The sequence below is a fragment of the Petromyzon marinus genome, chromosome 28 (assembly GCF_048934315.1).
Source record: "Petromyzon marinus isolate PM22_M1 ecotype Great Lakes invasive population chromosome 28, UKy_Petmar_22M1.pri1.0, whole genome shotgun sequence".
Taxonomy (NCBI): Eukaryota; Metazoa; Chordata; class Hyperoartia; order Petromyzontiformes; family Petromyzontidae; genus Petromyzon; species Petromyzon marinus.
The window spans coordinates 11,379,190-11,392,256 of record NC_133694.1 but is presented as its reverse complement, the minus strand read 5'-3'; the positions used below and the strand labels follow the sequence as shown (position 1 = coordinate 11,392,256).

General features: G+C 52.0%; 1 protein-coding gene across 1 annotated transcript; it reads left to right on the top strand.

Moving 5' to 3' along the window:
- Positions 1-1,540: 1,540 nt before the first annotated feature.
- LOC116947021 (phospholipase A and acyltransferase 1-like) lies at positions 1,541-13,009 on the top strand. The gene is made up of 4 exons (XM_076070327.1): positions 1,541-4,031; positions 7,854-8,014; positions 9,298-9,566; positions 11,134-13,009. Exons 2-4 carry the CDS (start codon positions 7,879-7,881, stop codon positions 11,239-11,241), a joined length of 513 nt encoding a protein of 170 aa, XP_075926442.1. The 5' UTR covers positions 1,541-4,031; positions 7,854-7,878; the 3' UTR covers positions 11,242-13,009.
- Positions 13,010-13,067: the final 58 nt, after the last annotated feature.

Genomic DNA, 13,067 nt, shown 5'->3' with positions numbered 1-13,067 from the left:
TTTGGAGGTGGCTCTGTTTTTCCCCCGATACTGAATGCGAACAAGAAAAATGAAAGGGGGCTCTCACGAATTTGCCACAGGTAAGGAAACATTCTTTGGTTTATAGCTCAGGCCCACTGAGCCATGTAGCTCTTTTTTTAAGATGCAACCTGGCCACAAATGATAGCTCAACGAAGTAGCTCATCAGGTGGAAATGTATAGCAGCCAAAAACTCGAAATGCATATTCTAAATGTGGAGGGAAAAACCCGGAGAAAAATCCATGTGACCATGGGGAGAGAGACATGCAAACTCCAAATATACAGGCGTCAGGTTCGAACCCACGACCTGTATACCAGGCAAGATAGTTAACATTCTGCCACCGCGGCGCCCATCGATCAATGGTCTTGCACTGCCATCTGGAAGGATCAAGAAGTAGAGTCTGCCCATGCTAGAGATGCAGTGACTGCCTCAACAAGCAGGAACTTGCAAGGGAAGAATGTAGGTCTGCAGGAAGTGTCGATCGCCATGGCCAGAGATGGGAAGTAGCGGGCGTTTATCCATACTTAACGTCAGCCACCATGTACCGACTGACAGTAGAGGCAAAGGCAGGATGCCACGTGGGCACGTCACGACAGGTTATGAGGATGTTTTTAAAGCTGTGGTGAAAGTCTTTAAAGTGTCTCCATGCTCAAGCATTGGGACAGCACCCATCTCCATAATTGGCAGCCCTGGGCCAGTGTTGGAAATTCCACATTCCCATGGTGGGATCCATTGACTGCATTAGATGACCACTGTTAACTGTTCGCAGAAGTGGTGCTGTTTGTTTTTACACTTTGGAAGGACGATTGGCTGAGCCAAACTCCCGATTTAACTAAAACAGTTTTTAAAATGTAAAAAAAATATATTGAAATGTATTGCAAAGGTAAGGACAGGAGCCAGTCGTGAATGAGATGCTGATCCAGCATAGGGCACGCTTTAGGACCCAACATTTTACAGAAACTGCTGCTGTGCTGCATTAGTATTAGAATGAGATAATTTTGAGACAGTGGCTGGTGACAAGCATTAAGATGAGGAATTAAGTATTTAATAGATGGTTGGATGCATCGAGCTCAAGTTCATGGCCACACACGCGGTCTATTTTCGTCAACAAATTCAACCACTCAAAAGTTTGTCAAGACTGTAATATACATTTTTAGGCATATGAGACTGTAAAAGGTAACATTTTAAGAGAATTTGCAAGCTGTAGCTCTTCATTTGTAAATTGTTGGGGGGGGGGGGGGGGGTTTGTAAGAAAAAAATAAACACGTTGTGAAGACTTAACGCTTTCGTGACTGCAGGGATTCATATTCTTGGTTCTTTCGGTATAGTCACGTAGAAGGGAAACAATAAATTAATAAAAAATATTGTTTTATATATTTATTGTTTCAGCTTTACCGACTTACCCCCTCGGCACGGCCTTTCGACTGCTTGCACCACGATTACACGTGATACATACGCCATGAACTAATCACAAAGCGGCTCTTCTTACCTCTTAGTGGAAGGGGGTCCCGTGACAGCAGCGTGTGAATAAAATGCATGGCTCTTCATGTATAATGCAGGGCGCCGCTTGTGCGCGTGCTAGAACACGCTGGCGGTGGCACTGGCCCAGGATGTCATTCCGCAGGCGAGGTCTTGTACATTGGACCAGCCATTGTAATCGGCGTTGCTCATCGCTTATATGAAGCCAAAGTATGTTTTTATTATTATTTCTACGCTTGTTTTACCCAGGAAAGCCTCACCGAGTCTCAAGACTCTTTTCAGGAGGATCGTGTGGGTGGAAAGGCATACGAAGTCGTAGGACTTTTTTTAAGAGGGTCCTGCCACGCTGAGTTTATACAAGTGGGACAAAACCGGAGCACCCGGAGAAAACCCCCACGCGTGCGAGAGGGGCCAACACTCTATCCCCGTAGAGCTGGAATACACAGACGGCGATTAGTCCACTTGCCGTACTGCCTTCTTGTTCGCGAGGCAGAGGTACGAAACCTCGACGCCCACGGGAAGGGAGTTTCACAACGCGGGTGTATGGTGATCCGCTAATCCTCGCTGCTACAGCCACAGGTGCTGGGTTACAGGCCGCCACGTGCAGCATCGTAGCCGTCGCCGACACCGCCCAGCTATTGCTGCGCCTTCCACGCGGTTGCCATTTGGAAGGTTCACGTCGCCGTGATCTCCCGTCGCGCGATGCCGGCCCGGTCCACGCGTGAGAAAGGCAACGGGGTGTACCCGGCGTCGGGCCAATTGTGGAAATCTCAGCCCCTGTGGCAGAAATCAGGGGTCGCGTTGATAAGCAAGATCTCGGTGCCGTGCCCGTATAGTAATATACACGTGTGCGGCATGTCACGGCTGCGTAAAAAAAATGCCCACTTAGCTGTACTGTACAGCTCTTTTTCAGAAGCGACCTGGCCACAAATGATGGCTCAGCGAAGTGGCTTATTATGGGGAAATTGATTGCAGGCAAATGCTCTGAACGCGTGTTTCTGAATGTGGAGGGGGAAAACCCAGAGGGCCCGGAGAAAAATCCACGCGACCACGGGGAGAAAGAGACACATGTAAACTCCAAATATACAGCAGCAGGCGTCAGGGTTGCGATTGAACCCACGATTTCCTGTATACCAGGCAAGGTAGTTAACATCTCACAGTCACTATGATGATGAAAGAGACACATGTATACTCCAAATATACAGCAGCAGGCGTTAGGGTCGCGATCGGACCCACGATTTCCTGTATACCGGGCAAGGTAGTTAACATCTCGCCAACGTGGTGCCCATGTATACTAATATATATTGTACATAGGGCGGACGTGTTTGCTAATTCAGCGGTAACTCGTATGTATGTATGTTGAACTTCTTTCGCACCGTAAGTAGCCAACCGTGCTAATCGCAATGCTCCCAGCTGTGGCATTGCGGGAAAATAATTTAAAGTTGCAAAACCGCGTACAGCGTTGTGCTTTGTGAGATATCCCGGGGTTTCCCTCGGTGTCCAGGAGTTCCTATTCGGTTGCTCAGGGCTGGTTGAGGCTCTGCTATCAGACAGCAGCGCCTCCACCACCCGCCACCACCACCCGCCACAACCACTACCCGTAACCACTATCTGCCACCACCCACTACCATCACCTACCACCATCAATACCACCGCCACCACCAACCACCACTATCACCACCCGCCACAACCACAATTCAAAAATGCAAAGACAAGGATCCACCGTATAGCCTTAACAGACTTTAGGGGCAAGTGCTGTTAGCGAGCACCTTTGGAAGCCGGCACTGCACACGAGGGGGTGGGTGGCCAGCACCACGCCCGGCCGCCTTTGTCTCCCTAGTGGTGATGTTTACTACACACCACACCAGGTACTCATTTGTGACTGAGTCGATCTAGGGGAGGTCCAAGGACCGGTTTAGATAATCATCACCGGTGTTGGCCGTTGGTGGGAATCGAACTCTGGCCGCACGGGTTCGTAGCGCTAACCACTCCACCACCGCTCCCCATACACCACTTCAGCGCTCCACTGGCGGCCCCTGGTGACCTTTAGCCCCCCCCCCCCCCACAATGCACGAATGGTGACAAACACCCCTCGCAGTCGGTATGGCGGCGGCCCTCACAGTGACGATGTCTCATCGGCGAAAGTCCCCCCCCTCCCATCTGAAAAGTAGTGAAGAACACTGAAACTCAACCATCTACAACCACCACCACTGGCTCAGCACACCGCTCGTGTTGCGCGCAGGAGAGGGATCGAGCATGGCTGCTCACTCTCTCCGGCCGGCGAGTCAGAGGATCCCCGCCTCGGTGGAGCTGACTCGGCAGGTCTTCCTCCCCCACCACCACCACCACTAACCCCGAGTAAACAATGCGACGTTTTTCACTGCGCGATTGCGCGCTTCACATCAGTGGTCGCGAGCCCCCCGTGTGGCATTCGGGACCCGGGACCCGGGCAGAGAGAGAGAGAGAGTGGCAGAGGGGCATGGTCCTGTCCACTGCGCGTGGCGTGATAGCCCCAGCACTACAGCCCTGACTGGTGAGTTGTTGTGTACTTACATACACGTAATACGGCCCTTGGACAAATCCACTGCTGGATGAAGGCCACGACAATTGGAGTTGCCACTGGTCTGGGTTTGACCCGGACATTCCGGGTATTGGCACGCATCTGTTCTGGGTGACAGGAATTGCTTTGTATCGCCATCTGGTATCCGTATTGCGTTAAAACAAATGTTTTGCAGTTAACCGCACAGTTTTGTCAATAGACCTCGGTTGACTGAAAACGATGCTTGGGGTTTGGTGGAGGGTGGACAAAGTGGTTCTTTTCTTGCGTACGATGGCAAGCGGCGAAATGTTCGAAATGCCAATGTGGAGGTCTGCTACTCGCCACGAGATCTCTTCACGAGAGAGAGAGAGTGGAGTTTTGCTTTTCCTCACCCGGTGAAGGTGCGCAGACGACAGTGGGTTTATGAGGTTTGTTTTGGGTTAGATCGCGTAAATAAATAAATGTGTCGTTAAAACCCGCCACCACCCGACACAGCCAACTAGTAAGGGTGGTCACGTACACAGAACGTGGCCAATTATTCACTAGTACAGCACACCGGTGTGTTGGAGAGCCAAGCCACAATATTTACAAACTGAGTACGACGTTTCGCCAGTAATTACAACTAGCTTCATCAGGCGACAGCCAGATTTGTGGAGAAGTCTTACTGTTTCGTTCCTTATATCGAGGCGTAGATGTGGTGACCACCCTTCTGCGCTCTTGCACAATGTGGGGGGGGGGGGGGGGGGAGAGGGTTAATGAGTCAACGTACATTATGCATGCGCATTATGCGAACCATTTGATCTTATCCTTCCTGTCCATTGTGTATTTTAAAATGGGGTTATAATAACACACCGGAATGCTGTACTAGTAACGAATTGGCACGTTCTGTTTACGTGACACACCGTACTGATTGGCTGCGTCGGGTGGTGGCGGGTTTAACGACACGTATATATTGACGCGATCTCACTCAAAAACAAACCTATATAATGTATGATATTGGTCACGAGAGCCTACGTGTTAAACTACAGTGAGTTAACGATATGGGTCATAGTTTGGGTTCCATGGCCACAGAATCTTATCTATAATTTATATGTACGGTATATATAAAAAAAATGCTTCCTCATTCGCATCAATGCGTTACACGCATATATACACACGGCGTGTTATTCTTTCACAAAAGTCGTATGGGATTTACGGCGAGAGATTGTTGTGAAAGAAGTGAAACCTGGACGGGTTCACGTCACAGTCGGGGTTGGGACGTGTGGGGGGGAGTCTTCTTCTTTCGTACGGCTGCTGGTGCAGATGCAAAGACGACGACCCACAGTTTCACATTCAGGTGGTCGAATGAGCCAGCAGATAACCGCATCAGGAGTAGAGCGGAGTGCATCGCTGTGATGATGTCTCCTTCAGTATTTGTGGGGCATTGCGTCGTTTATGCGTTGCCTTTGTTTTTTTCGGTAAAGTCACCTAGGTATAAAATAAAATACATTAAATCACGACGTTTCGATTGCAACACAAGCAATCATCATCAGGTGTTGCAATCGAAACGTCGTGATTTAATGTTAATTTTAATGTAATTTATTTTATACCCACCACGTGACTTTACCGAAAGAACCAAAGAGTATGGATCCTTGCAGTCACGAAAACTTCAAATCGTGTATATGTTAACCTGAAGAAGGCTACTTGTGTTGTGGCCGAAACGTCGTGAGAATTGTATTGTCTTATTTTATTTTATTATTTTATTCTCATTCTACGCGGTGACTTTACCGAAAGAACCAAAGAAGATGAATCCTTGCAGTCACGAAAGCTTTACATCGAAATGTACGTGTATATGTTGTTACGGTGTGTTCCGGATGACTACAGTGGCACACTCCTACCGGGGAGTTTTTTTTATTTCCCATTTGTGCATCAGGTATCCGCACCTGACATGGTTTGTGCAGTGGATGTGGTTTAGGGTGGACCGTGAGCAGCTTCGTGGAATATCTTCTGCGTCCGGCTCCTTCACAACTCGGTGTCCGTGAGTTCTTTTGAACTCCTATCAGCCCCCCAGGCTCCACCGGGGTTGTATTTCGTATTGTCGAAGGTTAAGCGCACGGGTTCCGGAACGGGGCTTGCGAGACTTGCAAGCGACGACGGCGAAGGGGGAATTATCGCCGTCGTCCTCGTTTAAATTGGGAGAGGGGGGGGTGTGGGGGCGACTCTTTTCCTCCATTCGCAGGACTTTCCGTCGAGGGGGGGGGGGAGTCGCAGCGTTGCGGGTGGACTCGGTTGGGGTGAGAGATTTGTGACACAACACGTGGCCGTGATTGTTAAACCTCCAAGTTCGAGATAACGGTTTCAGAACGGTCTCTATGACCCAGCGACTGTGGCAGGCAGCAGGCAGGCAGGCAGCAACACTTCCGTGCAGTGTACGGTGAGCGGCATCAGTTAGCACAACCACCACCACCACCACTAGCTCTCTGTTGTTGCTGTTGTCGCTGGAATCCGCTGGAACGCTGCTGGGTCATCATCACGGAGGCGGGTGGCGATCTCCGGCCACGAAAGCGCTCGCGCGGCACTTTGCATTGAACATGCCGAGAACAACACGGGGCTTTTGAATGCAGCGCGGGACCCGCGCTTACGCTGCACTGGCCCCTTTTGGCGTCAACCCGCCGCCGGATGGAGGGCCCAACCACGGCACGTGCGTGGGTCACGGGCGTTCGTCCGCGCGGGGTTTTGTGATGGCGGGAAGAAAACCGACGCGTGGGAGCGTAGAAGTGCAGCACAACGAATGCTTTTCGAGCGCGCCGCCCTCTGCTGGCCACGACGCGGCCGTGCAGGTGGCCTCCAACGACCCCGATTTGGTCAAGGCTGGGAGCGTAGAGATTGGGTGGAGTGCAGTGCAACACTGGATTTTGCCGCACTGCGCTCCGTTGACAACGTAGTCCCGCAGCAGCAGGAGCAGCAGGAGCCTGTGGCACCTGTTTCGCGCATAGTGGTCGCTCCATCTAAGCGCTATCCAGGCTCAGCCCCGCTTGGCTTCCGAGATCTCGGAAACCATGGGGTCCATTCCCGGCGAGATTCCGGCAAATGAGGGAGTTGTCGATCGCTGTCGACAAGGCATCACGTTTCATTCATTGCCTTGTATGAGCTTCACGTTCGAGGCTTTTATAGGCTCATAAAGCACAACACGGATAAAAAAATCAAACGAACAGCTCATGATTGTGTTTATTATATTTATCGGCCGATGCGCAAATGGAAGATTAAAACTCTCCAATGTGCGGCCGCGGTCATTCAGAACAGAGCGTAACAACGCATAACGACGCAGTGCCTCGATCTACAAACACGAAGGAGACATCAGCACAGCGAAACACTCCGCGCTGCTCCTGACGTGGCTGTCCGGGCTTCGCCACCCTGGATGTGAAATTGTAGTCGTTGTCTCTGCATCGACATCAGCCATACGAAATAATAATAATAAGTGATTTACAGCTCCAGAGAACTTCTTTCGCACCGTTCCGCAGCCAACCATGATCATGAATCACCTCGCGGTCAGGCGCCGCACTAAAGGCCACCAGGGGCCGCCAGTGGCCTGCGGGCCTTGCAAATGAAGAACCACTGCCCGTCGACCTTCGATGGCAGTGTTCCTTCTATGGCGGAGGGAAGACTTTCGAGAGGCAGATTCACTGAATTTTGCCGGCATGGGGAGAAGGCTTTCCCCGCCGCCCTGGCTCTCTCCCGCTCGCTGTTGTCGCCGCTCCCTGCCGCCCACCACACGAGAAACCCTCCTCCCCCCTCCTCACCACCCCGCCGCCCCCCTCCGACCGTCCCCTTCGTCAGCGATCGAGCGAGGGGTCGATCGTCGATGTTCGCGCTGGAGCCGGTCGCGCCCTCCGGGGACCCACCCCGGCCGGGCGACCTCATCGAGATCTTCCGCGCCGCCTACCAGCACTGGGCCCTCTACCTGGGCGAGGAGCTGGTAGTCAACATCGTGCCGCACGGTGAGCGAAATACGTCGCCGACACGCCACGCGCTGTCCCTTTTGGTCCGTGTACTCGCTACGGCTCGTTCATTTTTGTGTCGACCGGATGAGGACCCAGAGAGGCCAGGGATAATCTCATTTGCATGAGTTACATGTACCTTGGGAATTAGATATACACTAAACACACAAAAGCATTTCTAAATGAATGAGTTTTCAATCGAGATTTAACAGCAAAATAAAACTGTACTGAAACTAAAAACTATTAAAACTAAACTATTTTTTTTATTTTGCTAGGTAAAGCCCACTGAGCTGTATAGCTCTTTTTTAGAAGCAACCTTGCCACAAATGATAGCTCAACGAAGTGGCTTATCACGTGGACATTGATAGCAGCCGGATACTCTAAACGCACAAAACCAAGAAACCCCCTATGTGCCATGCCCAGCGTGATGCGGCTGATGATGCCATTGATGTCACAAAGCCTCGCACATCACCTCCCGTGCAGCGGCACACGTGGGCATGCTGGAACGTGTTACGTAAACCATGCATATGGATTCACACTGCGGGTGTATTGACCGTATGAACGTGCGTCGCCTGCGTCACAGTGGACGTTAAAGATCTCCGTGATGTTATCAGAAAGAAACAACATTAAGAGTAGGCCGTGCAGGTCGGTGTCATGGTCCGAATTTGTCAAATTTGAAAAATAACCAAAAGCAACATTCGCCCATCACCGACAGACTGATGCCCACTTGCAGGTCGGTGCTTCGTCATCTTTGACATCTGTGAAAAAGAGCTTTATAGGTCATCGGATTCCTACAGTATATTTTGATTCTGATGTTGTGCCACACAGGCACAGCTGTAATTCCAGTCTGTTCTCCTACAACGCGGTAGCTGCGTTCCTGAAGAAAGCAGCGTTATGGTGCGTAACGCAGGCTAAACAAAGACTGAGGCACGTGGGTAGCATCTAGAAGCATCCAGCAGCATCCCAATGCCTTGTGCGATGCTACGCCGAAGCAGCCTATTCGCGCTGAGACGTAGTTCTGTTAACTCAATCGCGTTATATCCAATTCCCATCTGCGTTATAACAAAAACGTGTCCCCTAAAACGTTAATCGCGTCATATCCAATTCGCGTTATGGAAACACGCGGCGTTACAGGAGAACAGACTGTATCGCTAAGAGGCGTGACGCAAGGCGCCTCCAAAAACGTGCATTAAATTGCCACGTAAATCCGCCCCAAAAAAAAGGTAATTAACTTTTATTGTGTGGGTCTCACCGTTCCTCGACGGCGAATTCCGTGCCGCAAGACTCGGGCGCGCCGGCCTGCTCGGCGAGCGCCAAGTCGGTGCTGTCCCGGCGCGCCGTCGTGCGGCTGCAGTGCCTCGCCGACGCGGTGGGGCCTGACGCGTTCCGCGTCAACAACAAGTACGACGACCGGCACGCGCCGCTGCCTGCGGCCGAGATCGTGCGGCGGGCGCGGAGCCTCGTCGGCCGCGACGTCTCCTACGACCTCCTGGGCAGCAACTGCGAGCACTTCGTGACGCTGCTGCGCTACGGGGAGGCCGTGTCGGACCAGGTGAGGCCGCTCGGGGTGGGGGGGGGGGGGTGCGACGTGGACAACAGGGTGGGGTGGGGTGGGGCCGGCCGTCTGGCTGGCCAGGCACCTACCCAACCACCCAGCTAGCCAGCCACTAAACCAGGCAGCCACCTACCCAAGCAATCACCCAGCTAGCCACCTACCCAACCAAACAGTCAGCCACCTACCCAGCCAGACAGCAACTAAACCAGGCAGCCACCGACCCAACCAATCACCCAGCTAGTCACCTAGCCAATCACCCAGTCAGCCACCTACCCAACCAGCCAGCCACTCATTCAACAAACCAGCCACCTACCCAACCAATCACCCAGCTAGCCATCTAGCCAACCAACCAGTCAGCCACCTACCCAGCCAGCCAGCCACTCAACCAAACAGCCACCTACCCATCCAATCACCCAGCTAGTCACGTAGCCAACCAACCAGTCAGCCACCTTCCCAACCAGCCAGACAGCCACTAAACCAGCCAGCCACCTACCCAACCAATCAGCCACCGAGCCAAACAACCAGTCAGCCACCTACCCAACTAGCCAGCCAGCCACTTAACCAGCCAGCCACCTACCCAACCAATCACCCAGCTAGCCACCTAGCCAACCAAGCAGTCAGCCACCCACCCAGCCATACATCTAACCAACCAGCCACCCACCCAAATAACCAACCATTAGCACGGTTGGCACCTCCAATAAGCACAATTGGCTACGTACGGTGCGAAAGAAAGTTCAGCATACATTCCGTAACGTACGTCACGTGCGACGGCAGGGGGATTGCAAAAAAATCCGCAGGAGCCTGTGGAGGTAAATCAAACCAGATGGGGAGAAACGTGAAAACAACAAAACAAAAAGACTGCCTCGCCAAAATCGGCCTCCCAGTGACTTCCCGTACGTTTTGCACGAAGATTCGCCTCGCGGGGAAAGCGAGTTCATTAGCGACGGTGAAGCGCGGCGGCTCTGCGAGTGATTGGCTTGAGCAGCGGGCTCTTCCCGGCGGGCGTTGAAGCCTTGAGACGTCGTTCTTGGCACGAGGCTTTGATAAGACGAGGTCAGTGTCGGTGTTTGCGAAGCGGCTTGCCAGGAGGGGGGCCCCCCTCTTGTTCCGGCTTCATCGTGTTCACGATTGGCGAGCCGAGACCGAAAATGACAAAACAGCTCGCAGCAATCGGCACGACTGAAGTTGTAATGAATCAGAGTCGTTTCTTGGGTTGCGCAAGGCTATAGGAACCTGAGAGCAGATCAGTGCGACGGTAGAAGTGGAACAATAAGTATTGTGGCCTGCGGTATGGTGAGTGGGTCCGTGAGTGGGTGTGTTGTTTTAAACCTGCGGTACGGAGTTTGAGCAGCAGTACGGATGAGACAAAAAAAACAATAAGTCGACCAACAAGTCGTCAGCGTGGGTGGAGAAATCAATAAGTGAAAGTCACAGGAACAGTGACCACACGAGGAGCAACAAGATGAGTGATGTGGAGGTGCCCGACCGCCGCCGGTAAGCGAGCGAATCGGTGAGTTTGTGGGGTCATCCGTCCACCTGCTTAACGCTGGAACGCTCGTGGCAGGTGTCGCACGCCATGGGCGCCGTGGGGCTGGTGGCCACCGTGGCCGGACTCTTCTCCCTCTTGGGCATCATCCGCAGCCGCACGGCCATGCGAGACTCCTCCTCCTGATTGTCCGTCTTTCACTCACGCAGCCTCAACGCCAAAGGGCTCACACACGCCGCACGCATCGATGCTCAGAGGGGTTAGCCGACCCCGCTTGAGGACATGGGTACTGTGGCGGCCTCTGCAAGGCTGGAAGCGGGGGAGCGGGGGGGAGAGGGAGGTTCTGCGCGTTAAGGCGTCGTCCCCCATTCTCGAGAGGTCCCGTTCGTTAACAACTGCATGCTCGCTCCCGACTTATTCATACAGTCTGTTCTCAGATAGCGCCGCGTGTTGTTTTCACGACGCGACTTGGATAGAACGCGATGAATGTTATCGGGGAACGCATTTTTTTATGACGCGGATGCGAATTGGGTATAATGCGAACGAGCGAACGGAACTACGTTGCGCACGGAGGAATCAGCGGTCGCACGGCTGCCTCGGCGTAGCGTCGCACGAGTCATTGGGATGCTGCTGGATGCTTCTAGATGCTACCCACGCGCATCGCTCTTTGTTCAGCCTGCGTTACGCATCTCACGAGTTTTCGCAGACTCTGCTTTATACATTATTTATTGTGACGTGATTTTTCCATAACGCGGTGTTTTTTAGGAACGCAACGCCTGCATTATAGAACACGACTGTTCGTACGCACGTGACCCGACCCAAACCTACTTGACATGAACACGTTTAAAGGTCAAGAGGTCATCATGCCATATGCTGTTGATGCCCCGCACCCCCCCCCGAATGCCTGACCAGTTTCCTTCCATCTGGTCCGGTATAGCTACTGCTAGTTTCAGGGCTTCAGGTCTCCTCCCTGGTTGATGACCGCTGGGTCCCGCTCCAACGTCGGTCGATCCCTACACCCCCCGATGTGCCCACACACCAAACATTCGCCTTACGCTCCCCTCCCACCAGCGCCTACATCTCCCGTCATGCATATATTGTACAAGACGCGTATTCTACTGCACCTGGGCAATATCGTTATATCCAACAGTATACTCTCACAATCGGGCCCGGAACATTTGCCCACCACACAGCGTCGCGGTGCCTTTGACCTCCTTTCCAAAATCATCGCCAAGGTGAGGTCGTGGCTTCGATCCAGATCCTGACGCGTGTATATTTGGAGTTGGCATGTTCTCCTCGCGGTCGCGTGGATTGTTCTCCGGGTCCTCCGGTTTCTCCCTCCACGTTTAGAATCAACATCACGTGTTTAGATTATTTGCCTGCTATACATTTCCATATAGGCCACGCCGATGAGCTATCATTTGTGGCCAGGTTGCTTCTGACAAAGAGCTACATAGCTCAGTGGGCCTTACCTGTTAAAATAAAAATCGAGTCGTTTGTTTAATAGTATTATATGAAGCATCGCGATTTGCGCAAGGTTTCCATTTAAGAATCGATTGTGTATGATTCCAGTTGTACTGTCTCGTTTGTTCTGCCCGAATTGCAGCCTCATGCTGTTCAGCATTGTATCATTAGTTCCATTAGCCTAAAAATAACTCGCATTTGATTTGCATGAATAGTAAATACTGCTTTGTTACATATATACGATTCAATGGATGTATCTTGAAGGTAAGATTCCATTGTAAAGGACGAATCATTCATTACATGCCTACGTACGACCCAACGTGTGTTGATGCCGATGCCCCCTTACATACAAGACACGTGTCAGTGACGGTGATTTAAACCTCATTAAGGTGACGATGTCCTGACACTTGTCCATATGTTGATGCGAGCCTCACGCCGTCACAACGGGGCTTAGTTCACGTTTGCGATTTGAAGGTTTAAATAAAATGTCTTGCAATCCATAAAATGTTGTGACTTGCCATCGGGTGGATACGCACTAAGAACAACAT